This window comes from Pseudonaja textilis, chromosome 3 (genome assembly GCF_049901715.1).
Source record: "Pseudonaja textilis isolate UNSWEBS1 chromosome 3, rPseTex1.2, whole genome shotgun sequence".
Taxonomy (NCBI): domain Eukaryota; kingdom Metazoa; phylum Chordata; class Lepidosauria; order Squamata; family Elapidae; genus Pseudonaja; species Pseudonaja textilis.
The window spans coordinates 141184964-141209549 of NC_141992.1; the positions used below are offsets into that span (position 1 = coordinate 141184964).

Here is a 24586-nt window from a genome sequence, read left to right on the forward strand (position 1 = left end):
GTATTTTTAATTGTTTCTGGTGAAGTGGTTTTTTTCTTTTTTCTTTTTAATTGTTTCTAGTGAAGTATTTTCCCAGCAGTATAATACAGCAACAGCTCTCCATACCAAGCAACAGACTAAATAATAAAATGCTAATCAAATAAATATCATGATTCTGAAATTAAATCAAACAAAATCAAAATATTTTCAAATTCCAATATCTCAGATCTAGCAATTTGCTGATATCTGGTATACAATAAATAAATGCATTCCATGTTCCTGTTGTTTTCATTTCAAATCCTGATCATGTAATGGTACATAATTTATAATTTGTTATAATTGTGGGACAAATAGCGAAACATCCTAAAATCATGATTTCCTTCCCCTAACTGAATACATTTTCCTGTTAATCACTGTTTAGCATGAGGTTAATTAGCACTGTGCCTGAAACATGGGTAAGTTTAATTTTAATTATGCTAAGATAGTTGAAAACAACCTAGTTTTATAATTTATTCTCCACATTAAAGAAGATGTGAACATTTCCAATCTTCTCATCGTAGCTGTTGATAGGAAAGTGTGCAATTCCAAACGTTTGGCTTATCTTCCTCAGCTATATTGACAAAGTTTGAAATTTATTTATTTGGTTTGTCAATTGCTTATAAGATAATAGGTATAAGTAAAAACATAGTTATGAATACATGGATACATATAAGAAAAACAAAAAAATAAAAGAAACAATAGGACAGGGACGGTAGGCACGTTGGTGCGCTTATGCACGCTCCCCACAGACCTCTTAGGAAAGGGGTGAGGTCAATAGTAGACAGTCTACGGTTAAAGTTTTTGGGGTTTGGGGAAAAAACCACAGAGTCAGATAGAGTATTCCAGACATTGACCACTCTGTTGATGAAGTCGTATTTCCTGCAATCAAGTTTGGTGCGATTAACCTTGAGTTTGTATCTATTGTTTGCTCTTGTGTTGTTATGGTTGAAGCTGAAGTACTCATTGAGGTAGGACATTGCAATGTATGATTTTATATACTATACTTAGATCATTATGACTATATCTATCTATCTATCATCTATATGTGTGTATATATATATATATATATATATATATATATATATATATATATATATATATATATATGTGGATCTTTGGTTATTCGGGTTTTCTCCCGCGTAAGATTGGCAGTATCTTACGGGGAGAAAACAAATAACCAAAGATCCACAGAACCTCGAAAACATATATATATATATAGAACCTCAGAAATATATATATATATATATATATATATATATATATATATATATATATATATATATATATATATATATATATATATATATATATACATACATACATACACACTTAGAATTATGACTATATTGTGACACTAGGTGAAGAACAAATCCCAGCAGCTGCTCAGGGGCTTTGGGAGACCTGGAAGGGTGTTTGCTTCAGGGGCATCAAAATAGTTGTGACCTGCTCCTGCACTGCTAATCCAGGCTCCTAAGCTGTTAGTTCAGGGTCCCCTCAATTTGTGTTAAAGCCTTTCTAGTTAGTCTTTTTAACTTCAGAATAGGTTGTGGACATTCCGCAGACTGCCCAGCCTGGAAGCTCTTTGGCCAACAGTGGGAAAAAAGATGAAGAGGCTCGTTCTCCTGCAGGTGTGGTTTGAAGGAAATTAGTGTCACCTGACTCATTTTGTTGAGGATGTAGGCAGGGGTGGGATTCAAATTTTTTAACAACCGGTTCTGTGGGTATGGCTTAGTTGGTGGACGTGGCTTGGTGGTCATTTGACAAGGTGGACGTGGCTTGGTGGTCATGTTATTGGCTGGGTGTGGCCAACTCAACATCACTGACATCGAGGGACGCATCTCCTCGCCTGGCCCTTCATGACTGTGGGGATGCTGCAACAGTCGTAAGTGTGAAAAAGGGTCATAAGTTACTTTTTTCAGTGCCATTGTAACTTTGAATGGTCACTCCACACAAGCAAAGTACCAGCAAAGGAGGGGGGAAAAGCTCCAGTGAAGTTTCTGAGACAGGAAGTCTAGTCCTGCCAAGAATGTAATAAGGGTTAACGGAGAGGCAGTTTCTGTAAGCAACACCAGAATGTTTCCTTCCTGCCTTCCTTACAGGATTAGGCCAGTAATTTCTTCTCACAACCAGTTCTCCAAACTGCTTAGAATGTTAACAACCCGTTCTAGCGAATAAGTGAGAACTGGTAGAATCCCACTCTGGATGTAGGTCAAGGGTGTCAAGCTGGCAGCCCATGGGCTGGATGCATCATGCACAGGCTATGCCCACCCCAGCTCCCTGAAGGGAAAAAAATGCCACGAAACATCACATAATGGCAATGTGATGCTGTGAGTTGATGTTGTGAGTCACACCCATGATGTGATTATTTCAGGGCCTGGATCATTTCATCAAAACAAATTTCTCTCATTTCACACAGACCTAAAAAGAATTCTAAACCGATGAACACATTTCTACCTCCACCACCCCAACCTGTGACTGTTGAATGGTTAGTGTTCTCCATAAGTGAATCAGCCCTCAGTCTAGCTGACCAACGAGAGACCAGTTTGGCCAACTCCAAGCTCCACCATGCAACCCTTGTCATTTAACTTCACAGGAGGGGGAAGATCTGGGAAGGAGGATGACATGAGTTCCTCTTAATGAGAAAATTCTTGACTTGCAGTTCCAGTATTAATGTTACAAAGCAAAATTTTCTTCTCCCATTCCCTTCCTTTATTTTGGTGACTTTATTATAGATTCTTAGATTTATCTTATTTTTATAATGGTAAGAGGCGGGAACCCCACTCTTTCTTACCCTTATCTATTCTTCCTCTTATATCTTAAATATCCTTTTTGTCATTGTATCGTTGTATCTCCAACCATCTGGAGCCTCCCTGGCTTCACACCTTCCATTTAGAATCAATGGGGAGATATCATAAGCAGATATCTTGTTGTCTTGCATGGGCCTTTTTCAAAATTGTGGAAGACTAGGGCTGCAGACAAGTCAGAAAACAACAACAGCTGCAGCCATTATATTCATCTGGCAACAAGTTGAGAAATCTTGCCTAAAGAAATTCTTTAAAAAATTCTGAAATTGAGCAACTAATTCTTTGAAAATGTTCAAAGAATTGGATTTTTTTTTCTTTCTTTCTTTCAAGTTTACAGTGCTATTCCAACAACTATTTCTTCTGTACACAAACCTAGCTTATATAACAGTGTTATAAATTTTGCATGCTGGTTACAAAATGCCACAATAATGCTATATATTTTCGACCATGGTGCATATGAAAATAAGGACCAAATAATTTTGTACGTTTCACGCAAACATACAGGGAAGTCAGTGACAAATCTGGTGCTATTCTAATGACCTCCAGGTTCCATCTGGACATACAAAAGTACAAAAAGTAAATCTGGATATTGGATGACTTTAATTTTGATCCAAATAGATCAGCCACATTAGTGAGATAAACTTCAGGTTGATATGATGAATAACCATCCCTCTTTGTTCTTTGTTACCTTTAGAAAAGCGATTAACATTAAATTTTGCAGTTATGCTGTAACTTAATTCCTGTGTTGAAGTGCGTCAGCCGAAAATGGATGGAATGTTTATTATTCCTAAATCTTGTGATACAGGGTGTGTGGAAAACGGAAAGGGAAATGTTAAGGTTTTAGGTCAATTGCCAGACCTATAGGTAGCTACCCTTTGTTAAAGACAAGTGATTTAGATCTTTTAAATACAACCAGTCCTGTATATTGTTTGATTACATAAAATTATGGTATCACCATTAATGATTGGGTCTTAATTTTTTTTTTCTTGCTTGCTCAATTGTCTGGCTTTTCTTGAGAGAGGAAGCATGCCAGGTATAAGGAAGATTTCAGCTTGGATTGTGCTTATTTAACATTGTCTTGTAGATATAAAACATTTTATCTATTTTCATAAATGAATACATTAGCACCCAACAGGTAAAATAAATGAAAATATTTTATAAAAGAATACAATATGAGACTTCAAGCAATGCTTAAAGGATGGAAATAGTTCTTAGATGGCATTAGAAAGGACTGGTTTGCATTTCAACAGTTCTTTAAATAGGTCCTTTGCCCATATGGATCCTTTAAAAAAATGATAGTATAATAAATTATTATAGATCCAGGGTGTCCAACCTGGATGACCTGTGAATTTCAACTCCTAGAATGGCTAACTGGGGAATTCTGGGAGTTGAAGTCCATAAGTCTTAAAGTTGCCAAGGTTATGGATGCTAACTGTTCAATATGGAATTATATATACATTATTTAAACTCCAACATGTTATTACTTATGGTATATAAGCAAACTTAAAAAATATATAAGATTTGTGGCCCAAGATCAGTATGACTTCAGCCCATCTGAGATTGGTTTCATCCCCTTTATAATTATTATATTTATCTTTTTAAGGCTTAATCTGGATCTTCTACTGGAATGTATAATAGCCAGTGTTGATTAAGTAATTCAAATCCTGAAATAAAAAAAAAAAAACTATTCCAATATGGTTACATTCAGGAGACACATCAAACATTAAACCAGCAGTAATAACAAATTTAAAGTTGTTAATAGTGCCATCCATTATGATGCTATCTACTGTGTAATAATAGTTCTCCAAGATCTCAAGACCTTTTGCAGGCACTCCAACTGAATTTAGGACCTTATTTTTTGCTATGTATTCTATTTTATGTAAAAGATACCTGGAGCTATCTGGGTATTAATGTATTCAAAAATATGTTCTTGAGTATTCCTTTTCCCACTGATATTACATTCCCCAACCATGCAAAACATAGATTATGTAATGAATTTTTGTCAGCTGGATCTTGATGGAGTATAGAGAATTTTATTAATGGGAATTGGCTGGCTGGCACTGAAGGGCTTTAAAATGCAGATCATTAGCAGGATTTCAAGACTCAAAGAATTGGGACATTTTTGTCCTAGAATGATAGAAAAACAAGTTAATCTACAAGGCCTCAAAGCCCTGATCATGAGAAATGTCTGAATGCAGCTGCTCAGCCAACATTTCCTATTACTATTTTGTCTTAACTGCTATGTGCTGTGTGAACATCAAGTGGGAAGCCAACTCTTGAGGAACAACTAGTGTGTCCAGCTGTGCACTTGTACTGGTTGAATGTATGTTTATGTCTTAGCAGTAGGATCAAAACTAGGATTTTTGTTTTCCTTACAAGGCATTATTCAGGATGTGAAACACACTGAATAGGTGGGAGTGACTTGGGCACGTGTATCATGTTGCAATTGGTGCTCATAATCCAAGATTCTGCAGATTATAAAATCATCTTGGAGGCGTGGGAACAAAAAACAGAGATAGTTACTTTTTAAGATTTGGGGAGCACAGTGAGTGTGAAAACATATTGTGCATATCAGCATGCCAACATTTAAAATAAACTTCCTATTATTTCCTTGGGGGAAATTATTTTTAATTTTAATTATTTAGGTTTTATGCTATAGATTTAATGAATTTCCGACCTCAAAATTGGAGGACACTTTGATTGTGGGGGTCAGAGAAAATTATTGGTTTAGTAATTCTGGAAAAAAAAATCCAAGAAAGGAAATCTGTAGGTTTTCATGTGGTCCTGGACATGCAAGATGTTCATCCCTGGTATAAAATGCTAATGTAGAAATAATCTACAACTTTAAGTTTGAGAAGTTAGCGCATTTTGCTTTTCTCAAATAAGGTGACTAGATCAGGCCTGCAAAAACTCACAAGGCCATAAGAATGCAGCAAAGTGTTTGCATTGTCTATAGCAACAGCAATAGCACTTACTTATATACTGCTTCAGTGCTTTCAGCCCTCTCTAAGTGGTTTACAGATCTACCAAATTGCAGTCAACCAGCAGCCAGCAGAAGTAGCCTGCAGTACTGCACTCTAATCACTGTGCCACCGTGGCTGTATCTCCTCCTATCTAGTGGTTATATGGATTTTTGCAGCTCAGCTTTGGTAGTTCAGCCTCAAGAAACAAGTAACGGGGCACCAACTAATGGAGGCAGTAGCATACTGGCCAGTAGAGTTTAGAAAAAGATGTAGTACCAATCTTGAATAATTCTACATGTAATTATCAAAAGACATAGGCTTTATCCCACAGGCATGTATTATTTTTCATGGCATTGGCACTTTTCAGTCTTTCACCTTGTTCCCACCTCATTTTGTTTCATATGGTATTCATTAGATTTTCAAACTAACCAGAAAATAAACGTAAAATTCCCAATGGAGTAGAATTTCAGATATATCCGTTTTTATTCTTAAATGCATATACAAGAGATGCATTGTATTTTAGAGTCAGACTTGGAAGTAATAGATCTCCAAAGCAGCATAAAAGAAGTAAATAAAAACAATGGCGCAGACAGAGGTCTGGTGTTGTGTGAAGAATGTATTTGATTTTGTTGAAAATCAAACACTCTGGTGTGATTTTTGTTCAAAATCAAACATTGTGCTTGTGTGGTCAGGACCTCACCCAACATATTACTGTATCGAATCAAAAAATCTTTGGCAATTGATATACCTTTAGTAAGAGAACAGAACACCTGAGAATTACAGTAGTTGTCCATTTATTTCTTGGCAAATACATATTTTAAATGTAGAAACATGAAAATAAACCAGTTCTGTTGGCAAGCTATTTCCAAAACCTTGTAGTTCCGTACAAGTTTCTTTGTTAATGAATGAATAGAAGTTATGTGGAAATAGTTCTGTATGACTTTTAAAATTATTATTTTTAGCAGACTGAAAATAATTTAAAAAATAGAAGTGCCTGCAGTCTGAAGAAAATAGTTATTTAGAGAGCTAAATGCAGCTTGTTAACTTACAATCACAATGAAGCCCACCATTTCTGCTGCTTAAGTGAGGCAGTTGTTAAGTGAGTTGCACCTCATTTTATGACCGTTTTTGCCACAGTTGTTAAGTGAATCACTGCAGTTGGTAAGAGATTCTGGCTTCCCCCATTGACTTTGCTTGTCAGAAGCCAGCTGGGAGGTTACAAATAGTGATCATATGACCCCGGGACAGTGCAATGGTCATAAATACAGTATCTGCCAGTTGCTAAGTGCCTAAATTTTGATCACGTGACCACGGGGATGTTTCAATGCTCATAAGTATAAAAACGGTCATAAGTCACTGTTTTTAGTGCTGTTGTAACTTTGATTTGTTACTTTAATAAATGGTTGTAAGTCAAGGACTACCTATAGATAGTTTGGTCTAATGGGTAAGACACTAGAAAGCAGGAGATCATGTGTTCTAATTCTACCTCAGCCATTTAAAACCAGCTTGGTGGCCTTGGGCCAGTCAATTTCTTTCAGTCCACCTCATCTCACAGGGGTTGTTGTGGGAAAAATAGGAGAAGGAAGGTGTGTTGGATATGTTTTCTGCTGGATATGTTATTGGTAAAAATAATAAAGGTGGGATACAATACATAAAAAATAAAAATTAACCTAGCATGTAAAAACATAATTCTTTCATGAAACATTCTGACTCAGAAATAAAAAAGAGCACTCTAAAAGTAGCTTTCTGCAGAAAGTTGTGCTTTATTGGATTTTTTTTTCCAGCTACAGGTTTAGCTGTAGCTATACATGATATCACATTTAGAAGATATGCATGCATCTCCTACAAAGCTAAGTACAAGATAAATGGTTTATTAAACAGTTGCAAAATCAGCCAACTAACATAATATTTACATACAGCCATATTATATCCTTATATTTTCACAGTAATGTGCAAATGTTACAAATATGGCTTTTTTTTCTAAAAAAAAAAGGAAGTAAGACATAAATTGTACAGAGTAATATTTCTAAATAGTTAGGACTGTTTCACCTTTTTGTGAAACCGGTTGAATTTCCATTAACTATACACTGCACTTAGTTGCCACTTATATTACTGTGGCATAGGTCACACATATTTCCTAAGGCACAATATTAATGTTAGATGCTTTAAAAATGAAGCCATGCGTTATCTGTTTATGTGAATGAATATACTAGCTACATGGTAACATGGTTGTACAAAATACAATATTAAACACTATTATTACTTGCTTAAGTTTATTTGTATCTATTAACATGAAACTACTGTATTCTGAAATCATGATATACAGGGTTGCATATTAAAACATTTGGTTTTGATAATATTTGTTGTACATTTAGCAGAGAGTTATAAGGCTTCAGTGGAATAATCATCTTATAACTGAACAAATATTTTACATTCTTCAGTAGCGGTATTTACAATGGCTTTAACTCATTCTTTGTCATTTGGGAATTAATACATATTTCATACACATCCTTCTTCACTGTCTAAAGTGCTTGCTTATCAGCGAAAAAAAAAAAAAAGAACATAACTGCCTGAAACAAAACAACTCCACAACACAGAACTTGGGATCTCAACTGCATTCCTAGAAGGAAGAAATTATTGCTAAATTCAAAACCTTTAAAAGGCAGCTAAATATACTAAACATGTTTGTGTATGTGAACACACACATACATATACATATGCATGTGTATATGCTAAGTTGCTACATGCATATACATCAATTCGTTGAGCAAAAGTTAGATTTTTTTCCAAATGTTTTTGTCCATCAACCTTAATATTTTGTGCTGTTCAGTTATCTTGTGCTATGCTGAAACCAAAGAGAAGTCAAAATATTGACATGCTACTATTACTAACTGTTCTACAATACCTAAGCAAAGAAATATGACAGGCTGGAAATGTACAGCTGAGAGTAGAATTTGGTTTTAAAAATGCACCATGAATAAGGCAGCAGGATGTCAAATACAGTTCAAGAGTGAAAACCGGGGAGAAACACCTGGAATCCAGACACATTGTTTTACTTTCAATAGGATTCTTCTATCTATACCAGTTGACAGTTTCTGTGCCTAGAAATACTTTGGATGGCAATGACTTCAACGCTGCCAGTACAATTCCCTGATGCCACAAACTAACAAAATAAGGCACTTCCAGAGTTGTTGTCCAGTAGAGCCCAAAAGAAACAAAATCAGTTTTTGAGATTGGTTATCAGTTTGATCACATTTCCTATTTTAACCATAAGATACTTCACGCTGTATTCATTTCCTCCATTTTCTCTGAGATGATTTTTAAAAGGAGGCATTTCATAGCTGAAGTCAACCAGTTCCTTTATATATATAATATATGCATAGACAAAGAGAAGAGGTAATTGTCAGCTCCAAACAGTCAACAAAACGGAAGACTAGAATGGTACTGGGGATTATCTTCCAAGTATTTGATGTGGATATCTCAGCTAAACTTCTAGCTGGCCACATGTTAGTGGACATGGGTGCTGGAAAGATCATTCCTTATTATTTCGTTTACTGCAAAAGAAAGAGAGAGAGAGAGAGAGAAAATGAAACAGAATTAGAGATTATTTCATTACACTCTTCTAACACTCTTGTGTGCTAAAGGCATTTCAGACTGACTGGCATAAGCAAGCAACAGTTATCAAATGGTCTAAGAATAACATTGTCCCAAACAGTCATACTAATTTGTATGCAAAATAAGGGATCCCATTAAAAAAGTAGGACTTGGGTCTTGGCTATAATGCATTCATTACATTATTATTTACAGAAAAGAAAATATCAGGAATATTTCTGAACACAAATATTATATCACACTTTCTATATAAAATAGAAATATAATAAACTGCCAAAGTTGCAAGCATAGTACCCAAAACTAGAGGGTGCAATCCTGAATCCTTGAATATTGTAAGACTCTTTAAGTGGGATTCCATAGACTGATATTTCCACGTAGAACCGATGAAAGAGGGAGGGAAGGAAGGAACTGATAGTGGTGTTTTTGCTTTGTCGAAAAGGGTATTTACAAAATACATAGATTTTCCTTAATGGTCAACTGCACATGCATACGTTAAAAAAAAGTCCATCAGGATTGTTTCTATCTATACAATATTTTGAGAGAACGTAGTAATAACAGCATAACCTGCATTGACTGATAGCACAGTATTATTGTTACTTGTGGTTCTTTCTCTCTCCTCTTGGGCTGTGTAGTTTCCCACACTCTGGTTATGTCCATTTAGCATTTGTGATTTTTGGCAAATGAACAGGAAATGACTGAACCTGGCAAAGGCCATCAACAGTGAGCTGCACAACATCCCTCTATTTTCATCTCCTGGTGGCCCCTGCCATGACTTGATTGACACTGAGATAGGCAAAATGTCATCAGTACGGCTGTCACCACTTTAGAGCTTTCCTAACATCCCGGGGAAGGGGAAACACATGCCCACGTCATGGAACCATCCTGGGAAAGCCCATATTTCCCTTTGCTTGAAAGCTGTTGATCGTTCCTATCCAGATAATTCCATGTGTTTATGCAAGAGGAATCCATGTGAACTGCGGACTTGCACTGTTGAACTTTTCATAAAAGCATGTGGAATTGGTTTAGTATTTTTCATAGAAAGGACTTAAATCAGAAATCTCAGATTGCCAACGAGAGAACAGATACTGAGGCCTGGAATCTGCCATTTTATTTACAAACTTCTCAAAAACCTTGTACGGGCGGTGTCTTCCCTACTTACTTACAAGGAGTTTCTCAACCTTGGCAAATTTGAGATGTCCCAGAATTCCCGAGCCAGGGAGTTGAAGTCCGCATATCTTAAAATTGCCATGGTTGAGTAAGGCGGCTTTACATTAATAAAGCCGTTTGCAGCAAAAGGCATTTATAACAACCTGCATTTACTCCAGAAAAGATACTGCAGCTCTAAACTAAGCTGAGCCGGATGACTGGAGAAATGAGCTGAGCCTCATTAACTCTGCTGTTCTACAGCATTAATTTGAACAACTGGTGGATCTGACTGCCCACACAAGTTGCCAATATACGACCTGCATCTCCACCTAGTCTAATTCTTAGCCTGGCCTCGGCTGTGCTATCCACCTCTTAAACATTGGACCTCTATCAGATTGGGTCAAAATTAGATTCCCAATAGTGGTGTATCTACACATCTGACCAAGATTTGATACCTTAGAAAATTATAACATTGACAAAATTACAACACGGCAAACAATCTAATGAAAAAAAAACCAACAACCATAGACTGTCTCTCTCTCACACGCACACATATACATGAAATATGCTGGACCTTGTAAGGAATGTTAATAGAGACTATGTTTTATGTGAACGCAAATATAACCGCCTGCATTATGTACCCGTCCAGTTTATGTGTCATCAGTACTCCAAAGATGCAGAAGAGCTGGAAAGAAAGGAGTAGTTTAGTAGGTAAGTATGCTATAGTAAACACAGTTGCTAACAGAAGTCAATTAGGGGAAAACTGAACAAAACCAGGAAAATACCTGACTGCTCACAATCAATTTTCCAACACATTATACCAACCCCAGTAATATGAGAATGAACATGCAATGCAGCTGTACTAAATTGACTCTTAGACTAGCTTCATTTATTTACAAGGGGAAGGTTCCTGTTCATAACAAAGGGAATATTTCATCAGTCAGGCTTAAGAAACCACTAATCTGGCATATGATCCAGATATCTGTCGAAATCTTCCTCCATCAAATCTGAAAAGTCCATACGTCTGTCAGGAAACAGAGCCAATTCCTTCTCCATGGTGCTGGTTACATTGGGGAAAAGGGCCACATACTAACCAGTGGTTAATATTAACACTCCTGGAATAGAATTGGAAACTGTAATGACAGATCACAGTGTCCTTCACCAATAACGGCAGCTGGGAGGAAATATTTTATTTCCAGTGCTGATTTCATTATCTTGCCTGCTGTGAAATCCAATTAGTGTATGGCTCCTTCTACCTACTCCTACAGAAATATATTAACCCAATTCCACATGGAAGGAGTTGACGCTTTATATCCACTACATGCTACCACTGCCATTCCAGAAACTGAGCACCTGTGGACTCCTCTCACAAAGAGGAATCCACAAGCTTCCATGCCAAACAGATTTAAAAAGTATGAATTATCTCCCTGTATGTGATGAAGCTTTGATTTGTGAACCCTAGCCAACCAAAGTATCTGGTTGTCACTAGGAAGAGAACAATCGTGTCCATGTCTACTTGGAAGCAGGGTTTCCTGTATCCATTACAGCTTAGTCCTAAGTAAATGAGGACAATTTGAAAAATGCTGGGACATCAAATCCCTGTTAATGCAAACTGTGCACCAGTGCTCCTTGGGCAACCGATAGGACAATACACAGGCATTGATAAAAATGTGGTTCTGAATTCATTCCCTCAGGAAATGTCCAAAAGTAAAAAGAAATTTAATGTGAAGTCTTATGGAGAGAACTTGAGAACTAAATCCAACTGAGTTCAATGAATTGTTCCAAGGTAAGGAGGTGTGTAGGGTTGTAATTCATGTCAAGTTGAAAACAAAATATTTAAATTTATTTAAATGTCTATTTTTCTAGTACATTTCCAGTGGATCCAAAATCAAAGATAAGACATCAATGTCTTTATTCATTTTATTAATGACACCATTTGTGGAATGTAGAATGTAAATTCTTACCCATTTATATGATATTTACTGTGGTTACTTTATTCCGAAATAAGGGATTATTTTATTTCTAAAGCATTGGATTCCAAACTGCTAGAAATAACCTATTTGGTTCAGAAATCTTCCTATGCACTATGTTTTTCCATTCACGATTTCTTTCCCCATTTGGAGACAAATGTGATAGATAATAGCATCTTTTGGGGAATAAGATATTTTTCTATGTAGGTTAAATTGATTTTTCAAATGAGCTAATTTACAGGCAAAGGAAGAGAAGTGAAAAGTTGAAAATCATATCACACATTTGTGACCAAATTAAATTTCCAAGTAGAAACGTTGATGTGCAGCAATTATGATGCAATCATATATAGTATATATATATGTGTGTGTGTGTAAACTTAAGCAGTAAGCACAAATTAATTCAAAGGACCTTATTTTATGTAACAGTATATAACATTGTAGCCTAGAACAGGGGTCTCCAATCTTAGCAACTTTAAGCTTGGCGGACTTCAACTCCCAGAATTCTGAGAGTTGACATCTTCCAGGCTTAAAGTTGCCAAGGTTGGAGACCCCTGGCCTAGAATATTCCTATTGCAACCTAGAATATTCCTATAGGTGAGCAGTTCTTCCTAGTAATGCTTTGCATATCTTTTAAAAATATGTATTATCTGATGAAATTATCAAGTTAACACCCACAGTTTCCCAAAACATTTTCCAATTTTACAATGTGATAGTTTCCATATTCATGCTCACTTTTCCACTGACATCATCTTTTTTTTTTAAAAAAAAGTATGCATAAAGTTTACGATTGAACGCAAAAAGGTCACAGGGAATGAAAGAGAAGCACTTTGTTATGTAGTCTCATTACCAGTCACAGGCCTGAAAAAGGAACTTTTTCTGTTGCTCAACACATAAAAGGCTACTTCAACAGGATGTGGCAAGCTGTTACACGACAGTTCACAACATGGGTTGTTAAATGTCTTTTATTTAACATTGAAAAGAAAATATTTTCACAAAATATGATTAGTTATTTTTCTTTCCTCTTCCCCCTAGCAAATCTAATATATTTATAAAATTAACACAGTAAAGTTTTAAATGTTATGATTCTCAAAAGCAAAATATAAACATAGAAACTATTTTTAAAATTATCTCTCCTTTCTAGAACACTAAACTGAACACAATGCGGAGAAGCATTGTGTTATTTCTGATAATATAAAGCCTTATGTGTATATCATCTTGATCCTAATGAAATGGGAATAGAAGCGGAACTTACCAAATTTGCAGATGATACTAAGCTGGCAGGAATAGCTAACACCCAAGAAGATAGGCTCAAGATCCAGATGGATCTTGACAGACTAGAACACTGGATCATATCTAATAAAATGAAATTCAATATAGAGAAAAGTAAAGTCCTACACTTAGGCAAGAAAAACCAAAAGTACCCATATAGACTGGGTGAAACCAGGCTCAATAGCAGTAGCTGTGAGAGGGATCTTGGAGTCTTAGTGGACGACCAGCTAAATATGAACCAGCAGTGTGCAGCAGCTGCCAAAAAAGCTAATGCAATCCTAAATTGTATTAACAGAGGGATAGTCAAGATCAAGGGAAGTACTAATACCACTCTATAAAGCCTTAGTAAGACCACACCTAGAGTACCGCATCCAGTTTTGGTCACCACATTATAAAAAAGATGTTGAGACTCTAGAAAAAGTACAGAGAAGAGCAACCAGGATGATTAGGGGACTGGAGACGAAAACATACAACGAACGGTTGCAGGAACTGGGCTTGGCTAGTCTAGTAAAGAGAAGGACCAGGGGAGACATGATAGCGGTCTTCCAATATTTGAGGGGCTGCCACAGGGAGGAAGGGGTCAAGCTGTTTTCTAAAGCACCTGTAGGCCAGACAAGGAATAATGGATGGAAACTGAACAAGGAGAGATTTAACCTGGAAACAAGGAGAAACTTTCTGACAGTGAGAACAATCAACCAATGGAACAGCTTGCCCTCGGAAATTGTGGGAGTGCCATCACTTGAGACTTTCATGAAGAGATTGGACTGCCATTTGTCAGAAATGGTGTGGGGTCTCCCGCTTGGGCAGGGGGTTGGACTAGATGACCTACAAGGTCCCTTCCAACTCTGATTATCTGTATCTGTATCTAAAACCTATAAAAACTTTTTCTGTAATATTGTTAAATTATACATTACATATACAAAATTATAAATTATGTAACTTTTTCACTTAAAAGGCCAAGATTTTCCTACAATAACCAGGTTTATGGCAATGAAATTAATTTCAAACCAAAGGAGATATAAATCTGTAGATCTATGATGGTCGATGATTTAATGAGGAAAAGAATACAAATTCAGATTTGCAATGGCTTTACGTAATGAGAGTATATGTTAAGGACTATGTCATATAAATCTGTAAAAGAGTTTAAAGTATGGACTACAAAAAGATGAACCTGCAATTTTATAACTCAAGATTAATGTTCTTATCGAAAAACCGGACCCTACATTTTTTTTCTAGTTTGATTTCAAAAGAATTTCACAATGTTTAAATTAATCATACAGCATGAGAACTCTAGGTTGTTAGTGTTGTTAGTTATGCTATGCTATATTAATATAATGTTCAGTTGGTTTTAAGAGTCTCTATCTTTTGATTGACAATTAATGAAGAGATGCTTGAAGAGTGGGATTCATAGTAGCCTCATTTCTAAGTCAAGACATTGTGTCTTAGCTAAATCCTATCTTAAGTACAAAATGGTTGCGTGGCAAAATATTTAGAAAGTTAGCCAGTTTAGCTGCATATTACATCCTATTTCAATCTTAGTGCAGATCATGTGTTTCCAAATTGCTTCCTGCAGGCCCCAAGTAAGCATTAAACGTTATTATTAACCAACTTTAATCAACAAGCAATCTGATTAACCGATAAGTTTAGTACCATGGGAATTACTAAAGTTATTACTAAATGTGGGATAGCAAGGACTCAGACTACTGATTGTAGGGCATGTAAAAATTTTCAGCTTTCAATTTCCAAACATTAGGGGTGCTCAAAAGTTGTGACATGCCTTGGGGATTGTAAAGATATTTTGGTTATTTAATATAATTTAGATGTGCTTGGTAAGTAACTACATAAATATCATAACTTTTTAACATTTTGTTTGTTTCATTTGAGGCACAACAATACAAAATGGAAGCTTAGGAGAATATGATATGGAACCAGTCTAACGACAATGCCATGGCCAACATTGTTCCCAAAGAAACTTGACAACTTAGGGAGCAGATGGATACTTGTTTCTTTCTTGCTTCTATCTATCTATTATTGCTTTGCTTTTTAATCCCACAATGTCAATTAAAAAATACAGGTAGAAGCAAACAAATATAGCTGGCTGTCAATCATTTCAAACAATTATGATATGCTCCAAATTTATTAAAACACGGAAAAAGCTTTCACTATATCATTTTCATTTCAATAACATATAATAAAATGCTCAGCTTTTATCAGGGGAAAGAATAATGTTACCATCTTTACATGCATTTAAATAAAATGTTCAATAATATCAATTAAGTATTTGACTAAAGTTATATAATTCTGTCTCTACCAACTGGGTATCCATGGCTTTCAATGGTTCATAATATATTGTAAAACCACTCCTATATAGATAAATTCCTCTTTGATTTTTATAATCCTGGCCAATTCTCAGATTATAAAAATAACAACTGTAGAACAAGTTTTGGGGTCAGTAAAACACAGAGTTCAATTATTGCTTGTATTTTTATTTTGATAATTTGCTGGGTCTTTTATAATGTCTGTTCATGATTGATTTCTCAATTAAGAAGGCCTAATGTCAGTTAAAGAACCAAAGTTGATATGAATAAACGGAATCAGGGAGTTGTGAATATAAATTAATAATGGCAGAAATGCAATGTTATAAAACAGAGCAGTTATAATAAAAAATAACTGCTAAATAACAATAAAAGTGAAAGTCATTTTCACAAGCAATGATTTTTAACTGAAGAAACATTGTTCAGCATTCAGGAATTCTGTGAGTTGAAAACCACAGGTCATAAAGGTGCCATAGCTGCCCATCCCTGGTTTACCCCATTAGAATTTACTTTTGGAGCTTGCCATGATTCTAATTTAAATAAATCTCCCACTCTGATCTCAAACACATATTGGCTCACATTATGCAAAGCATGAGGCGCCGTGGCTCAGTAGCTTAAAAGATGCTGGAGAAGGTCTATGCTCCAGCAGTTGGAGTCCTACCATTGTATAATGGAATGAGCTCCCATTACTTGCCTCAGCTCCTGCCAACCTAGCATATAAATGCAGATAGATAAATAGGTACCACTCACTTTGGTGGAAGGTAACAGCATTCTGTGTTTTGCTGTACACCGTGCGCTGTGGATGATGTCATGTGGCTACATCATCAATAGTAATGTCTTTGGACAGCGCTGGATCAATTGTTTAAAGAAACAGAGAGGAGCACCATCTCCTAAAATTGGCTACTACTAGCGAAGTAAAACCAGCAGGGACACTTTTACCTTTATTCAAGGCATTTTTGATCAGCATCACAACAATATCTCTAACCATACTATAAAAAGAATAATCTGGCTGTCCTTTCACCATAAATGAAAATGCAGCACTCCTCTCTTACACAAGAAAATGTAAAGAGGAAAAAGGCATTGATGTTGGGAACATCTCTTTCATGGATGAAAAGCCATTTGAGAAGCAAGCGATATTTAAGCCCCTAAGGTAAGGAGGGCGCAGCATATTGCACGGGGGATTAACTTAAAAGCTCCAAAATTCAAAATAAAACAAGGAATCAAGAATAAAGTAGGATTACAGAACAGTGGAAAATATAACCACACTTTCCCTTAAAGAACCTGATTTTGTACTACTCCAGGCATTCTGAATTTACACTAAATCCTAATTTGTCTTTATATATTTAATCTCAATTAAGCCATAACCACAATCCAAGTGAAAGAAGTGATGACAAATAACAGGTTTTAATAAAGCATGATCTTCCCCCCTGTGAGTGCAGTTCATTAGTCATTAATAATGGAAGAGTTTTCCTAAATGCAATAACCTCTTTCTCCCTAGATAAACTCCATATATCTGAATTGTGGGATAGGAGGACTATGGGATAGACCTCAGGTACGAATTTCAACATGTTATACTTTTTTTGTTTTTTGTTTTGGGGCTTTGGGGACCATGGTGATTTGATTCATTTGCTGCACTTATTATTTTTTTAAATCACGATCAGGCTACTTCTGTTCGGCCATTAAAGTTCCTGTGTGATTAAAATCACATAAGGTTAAGAAGGAAGCCCAACATGTGAACCTGTCCTCTGGTGACTACTTATTTCAGAGCTGTCCAGACAATGCACAGCTGCTATGCATTATTGTACAGCTAAAATGCACTGTTGTAGACTGCATAGCTAGACAAAGACTTTTAAGACTACTTATTACGTAGCTTCATGCCTTTGAGAAGATTTGCAGCAACCAACTTGATTTGTGATTGAGAACCTGGAGCTATCAGGGTCCTAAATTATATGAAAAATCCACTAGAGTAGAAGAATTTCCTCTTGCAGCTGATCTTTGTCCTCCAATTTAATATGGGATTTGGGAGCAGTCAGTCCATCTCAGCTCTCTTTTCTTCATCTGGGTTTGAAGTGATGCTTCCAAGGCCAAAGATACTGGATCACCACATCCCACAATTCTGCAACCCGGTGCTTCAGTTATAGTAAACTATGAACTTTTGGATTTCACATAAAGGAAGAATAGCAAATCTCATAAACTGAATTGTGAAAATGGAACATACCTGTATAGGCACAAAAGACACAATTCTTTTCCCCTCTTGGTTCCAACTGGTTGACAAATATTATGCCAGTAGGCATTCTGTGTTTGATACAAAACTATTTTGAAAGTAGAATTTAAGATTTCTTAGAATTGTTGGGTTTTTAAATAATTGACATTTTGTGGTAAAAATTAAAACCAGATGGAATTAAGTACAGCTCAAATTATGGTTAAGGACATACACCATCTTATTGCAAACATCTGGTACCAATGAGATTCACTCCAAACCTTGTTGCATGTAACTTAGACATATCACTTGTCAGCATACACTGTGTACCCATCAGTCCAAGCTCACAATGTTTACAGATTTCTAATCTCATGCTTGGTAAAACTCATTTTTGCTATGAACAAATGACATCTTCTCAAGGCCAGATGTCAGCAATGTACTGTCTAATTGTATGCAAGTTCAAACAGGACATTCACAAAGCATGTGCATGTAGAATGAGTGGCTGCAGCCTGCCTGCTGTACATATTTTTTTCTCTTTAAACTCCTTCCTCAACCACAATACCAGCCAGCTCATGTATGGTAATCTTGACCTTTGTTTCGGTTTTGTAAGAAAGAGGAGCTGGATTATCAAGAAAGGATGTCTTAAGACAATTCCTTCTTAGTCATGTTTCCAACTTTTAATTAATTCTAGGTGTGGGGCTGTCAATTTAGTTGAAGTGGGCAGTGTCCCTACACTGTAGAATATATATCTTTGGCACTAGCTGCCATTCAAGAGTATTTCCTGAAACCTAATATTCTTAATATTATCATATTTGCTACACATATATATGCTTGGTTGTATAGTTCCCTTTAAACTACTTGGATTTTAGCTCCAAAATACTATGTGTAAAATGGCAGAATGGTACTTTCCAATCTATGAAAAGATTAATAAGATAGAGACGCAGGTGCTTCTATTGCTCTGTACAGTTGAGACAACTTGTCACTTCAGCTGGTTCTGTCTGATTTATAATGCTGTAGACCCCTTGTTCCCAATACAAAATTGTTACAAGAATATAATTTAAATATTATTAGTGCTCCAACATTGCCTAAATACATGATAAATTATATAGTAGTTTGCTTTTGGTGTAAATACCTCCTGTACTTCCTTACAAAAACTGGACCTTTCCAATGAATTGAAGTTTTACTTAGTTCTGAGAAAGCCTCTGTGCTTATTCAAATTTTCCTTTCAGCCGGTTAATTAAGGTTGTGTGTGTCAGATTATACCAATCCTTGCAACAACCAGTACTCTCATTTATTATTACAAAAATCAATGAGTCTGAATACATATGTACTCTGTGGATTTGATTGAAAAGTAACTAATACTTAGTAATATATAGTTACAAGAAACCTAAAGTTTTTCTATTGCATTTATAAATTGGTAGTAGGTAGACTGCTAGAAAATTTCATACTTTCATAATCAATACCCATGTATTATCTAATGGGCCTCGTTCATAACCAATATTTTGCATAGATGTTTTTGTATTTCTTTGAATATTTCTTGCATTTTGTTAAGGCGGATTTCCATTAGTATATCATATGCATTCTTTGATACTGAATTATTTTAAAATTCTGAGTATACTTTATTTTTTATTTTTTTAAAACTGCCCATCACCCTCATATGATAAACACTAAAATATGCATAAATCACCATCTTTTATACTTATTTGTTTCTTTCCATTCAGACATGTAAAGGTCTTCGTTGGAGAAAATTTCGTGTTTCACTTGAATAATTTTGGAACTATTTTATTGAATGTCAATTTCTCTGGAAATTGTGAATTACAGCATAAAAGATAGAATGGTACACATATACCATGACTGCCAAACACACACACACACACACTATACACAATGCTGGTCATTTAAAATGTAAATAGCAGCATGTCTGCACAGTGGCATCAGTCACTATAGTAGAACTTGATATATTTCAAAATAATAATGGTTTTCCTTTTGATATACAGAGAAATTTGTATGGCTACAACTTTCTTCCCCAAGAGCAACATATTTTAAAATGTTTAGGTTTTTGGCCTTGCCAATACAAAAACCGTATCATTATTTTTAAAGGATGGTTTTCAAAACTATTTTATTAATTGTCATACATTCTTATTTTTGGCTCAAACTAAAGTAAAACTCTTCCACTATCTTTTTTTAAGCTTCCCATTTAGCAAACTGTTATTAAAAGTAGCTTCTATCTGAACACATTTCTGAAATACTTTCATTCCAACCTATTTTTGAAAAAAAAAATCAAAGAAGAATGGAAACCTGGCATTAAACTCAACTGGAATGAAGAAGTTTCCATTTTATAAAGGAAGGGGGAAAGATACAAAAAGGACATTAAAGGTTACAGCTAAGTATGGAGATGGAAGTGAGAGAGAAAAAATTGGAGAAAAGCAAAAGTGCCACTACCTGCCTGAAGTGGAATCTGGGCCAGACTTTCGCTTGTTGCCCTTCTCACATCAAATCATGTTTTTTTAAAGCCAAATTTGGACAGTGGAAGCTTGAAATCACTCTTTCACAAACACAGATTGCTTTGAATTTCTCTTATTCTATCTGGTGATTCTATCTGGTGAAAACAGGGCAGATTGCTAGCGGGCCAGATGAAGAATGGACAATCACTTTCTCCATTGAGGTTTTAACCTTTTTATTCATTGGATTAGATCCCTTTTAGATCCCTTTAGTGATTTCTTCCAACCATTTACCAAGAGGAAATAACTCTGCAGCGCCGGGAGCCTGGGAATCCTAGAAAGCAATCTTAAATCTATAAAATAACTGAAGTGTAGTTTTAGTGAGCTCTTCAGTTCAGTTCTGATTTTTATTACAATGTCAACAAGTGTTTAATTTGTTTTAAAGTTGAGGTTCTTAAATCTGAGTGATATACAGTAGTTTACAGCTTGCTGGCAGGACTACTGCAGGGGAAAAAAATAATAAAGAGCACATAAAGAGTGTTCTGAGTTTGACATTATAAAACAAGGAGCCAAGCCAAAAGCAACAGTGCTCTCCCAGCCTCTGGCCGACTCTGGGGCCTTCTCATGCAATGACCAATTTCATCTCTTAACCAATTTCATCTGAAGACTATAATTAAAAGAGAAATATTTTAATCGGGAATTCCCTTCCCCCCAAATAAGCATTTACAGATGTTAACTAGTGAGGCAATTTGCTAAGTGGTAGTGCTGTTACCCCACCACTATTAATTTTAGGAGGTCAAGTTCAAACTTATAAAGGGTTTTCTTGAAGTTCGGGTTCCTAATTCCTAATGGCGATAGGCCCATTTCTTATCTAACAGCATTGTGGCATCACACAAGTGTGAGGAGCAGAGTTGAGAGTTTTATACAGGCACTTGCAGTCAAGTGCATTTCTTTTGAACTTGGCTGATTTCTAAATTACATATAGCCAATTGCTATATTCTCAGGCAGGCATTAAAAAATTAAGTGATTCTGAACAATTATGTATTCAAATCAGCTTCTTTTCAAAGCCCTGTTAAATGCAATTGTGGAGATCCAGAGTAGAAGCATTGGAGACAATCTACTTTTTTGATATAATTTTGGTCCTTTAAAGTAATAAAATGGAGGGGCTTTAAAAAAGTTGTTGTCCTCTGAGAACTTAAAAAAAGGGCCTGAGGAGGGGGGGAGTTTCCTCAGCTGGCTTAAAACTCTGTAACCAGATGCCTTTGCTTGTGTTGAATGCACACGTGTCAGTCCCACTTCTGCAATGTTAGCTGAAGTGGAACTATTTTTTCCTCAGAGCCAAGTATTTCATGATTTATACAGCCGTATCAAATATCTCTGGAGAACCTTGCAAGGTGATGGCGAAAACCTCAGTTCTGACATTTACAGCCCAGACACAGTTGTCTGATGGAAAGCCCCCCCTCCTCCCCCCTCTCTCTGGTCACTGGCTTTGAATGGAGCCAAAGCTTGAGTAAATCAGCAGAATTTCTTGATTTTTCTAAGGGCTGTGAACACTAAGTGTTTTCCGGTACCTGCTTCCTCTGCCATATCTAAAACAACAGCAGCTGCTTGAACCTGATAGAGAAGCATCCCAGAGTGAAAATTTTCACAAGTGGGGTGGGAAAGAAAAGGGAAAAAAAAAAAACGGGGAGGGAGGGAGAGGAGGTAGAATGCATTATTCAGAGAAGAGATAACACATGCCTACATATTGCTTCTTGCCGATGATAGCCTCTAAGCTGAGAGCAACGAAGTTAAAAGCAAACTCTCTATAGCGACCATGGGAATAAGAAGTTTCCATGCTGGCTAGGAAAACAGGGAAAGACCCAAAGTACTTGTTCTATTGTACAGCCTATCATATGTTGATTAGCTAATGTCTCCAAAGGACCGATAAGGAAGGATAAGTGACTCAGATGTGAAAGCTTGTGTCCCTTTCTTTACTCTGACTGTCTTTTTGAAAGTGTTTTGAATATTTTCATCAAGGGAAAGTTTGGGTTATGAGAAAAGAAAATAACAAAGGACCAGGAAATGTCACGGTGCTATTTTCAATCTGTTCTGTGTCTCGGTTTCTAGATCTGAGGACAAGCCCAGGTCAACAATCATAAGCTGCCATGCTGATGATGGTTGGTTTATTTTATTGTTGACAGGAATGTAAATATACACAGATGCGATCTACTGCTTCAAATCATAAATGCAATAGGCAAAAAAGATAAAACAACCGTGTCTCCAAACCCCGTTCTAGTTTCTGTATTTTAAAAGAGATGTCATGGAGTAGAACAGGCATTTCCAACATGGCAACAAGTTTCTGGATTTCAACTCCCAGAATTCCTCAGCCAGCCAGGAAGATCAAGGAATTGGACATTAGGAAAAGAGGATCAGACCAAAAAGAGGTGCCAGATGCCTTTGGATAAAGGAGCTGTAATAGTGGTTACAAGTTTGGAGAAGAAGGTGGACCCTCCTCGCTGACAGACTCTAGATCGTGACTCTCTGGGGCTATGGTCTGTGCTCTTTCGTTGGAGAGCCCCGATCATTACAATTAGGGGCTGAAGCTGCCTTGGAGAGGTGGCAGAGTAAGGGGAAGCTGCAAGCCAGGTTGAGGGGAGCCGCATCTCCCCCTCTGGGCTTGGTGTTTTTCCCCCAAAGATGACTGCAGCGGTGGTTTAAAATGGCCACGCCGAAGAGGAGGACTCAGCTGGATTAGGATTTGTGCAGGAGGGAAGAAAGGGGTGGATAACATCTGAACCGGGGCAACTGGGCAGTACAACTAAACAAAAGTACCCCAGGATTAAGGTAACATGGAATTTTTAAGAAAAGTGAGCAGCGAAATTACAAAGGGACAGGGAAAAAAAAAATTGACAGCTAAGCGGAGCTTCGAACCGGGAAAGGAAGAAGCTGGAACTAAAGATTTAACTAAGTTGGACTAAAATATTTGGGGAATAAACAGGCATAAAATAAAGCTGGACTGAAGACTGTCAAAAAATAATAATAATAAAGTTTACAAATTGGAGACTGGACTGTGCTGGAATATTGAGGTTCGAAAGACCCTAAATAAAAAAAAGGGGAAAAAGGTGAAGACTTTGTATAATGGAGAGTGCCACCTTTTGACAAAAACTTGAGCTCAAACAAAAAGGAAAGCATCCTGTTTCTGAATGAACTTGTGTGGATATAACATTAAAGAAATAATGAAACAAAGTAAGAATCTTAGAAAGTGAAAGCAGAACCAGAATAAAGAAAAAAGCAAGGAAAGACTGTGGGATTGATTGATGTTTTTGGTATAAACCCTGGGCTGGAATAACTGAGAACTTTAGAAAATTGAAAGAAGAAGGAAACTAAAAGTAATGATTATTACTGTAACTTCTTAAAAATAATGGTTTATTGGGAATTAAGATGAGGGAATAAAGGTATATTTTAATCATCAAGCTGTCACACTCAAAACAGTAAAAGGGGGGAACCTATACTTGTTTTTTTTTCTTTAGTGTTAAAATTTGTATTAATCTAGAATTTATAAAAAGAATGTAATGGAAAGGGAATATGACAGACTAAAGAACCAACTAAATTAATAAGTTAATATAGACTATTAAAAGCAAGGAGAGACATTGGTAACCTTTTTTATTTTCATTATTATTATTATTTGGCAAACACATATTGTTTATCTTTATTTTTAAAATAAATATTAAAGGATTATATTTGAAATAATTGAAATGAAACAAAAAGATGTTTCGATTGAGATTAATGAAAGAGGCTAGAATTAATGTGTTTGTTTCTCTCCTTACTGAAAATTTGGAATGGAAAAGGTAATAATAGAATTAAGT

General features: G+C 36.1%; 1 protein-coding gene across 4 annotated transcripts in view; it reads right to left on the minus strand.

The window, feature by feature from the left end:
- Positions 1–7528: 7528 nt before the first annotated feature.
- The window catches only part of NFATC1 (nuclear factor of activated T cells 1), a 136149-nt gene continuing 119091 nt past the window's right edge, over positions 7529–24586 (minus strand). For all 4 annotated transcript variants that reach the window (XM_087930996.1, XM_026699474.2, XM_026699475.2 and 1 more), the window contains exon 10: positions 7529–9339. In XM_087930996.1, the coding sequence (XP_087787122.1) occupies positions 9337–9339 (3 nt within the window). In that variant the 3' untranslated portion in view covers positions 7529–9336. The remainder of the gene's footprint in view (positions 9340–24586) is intronic.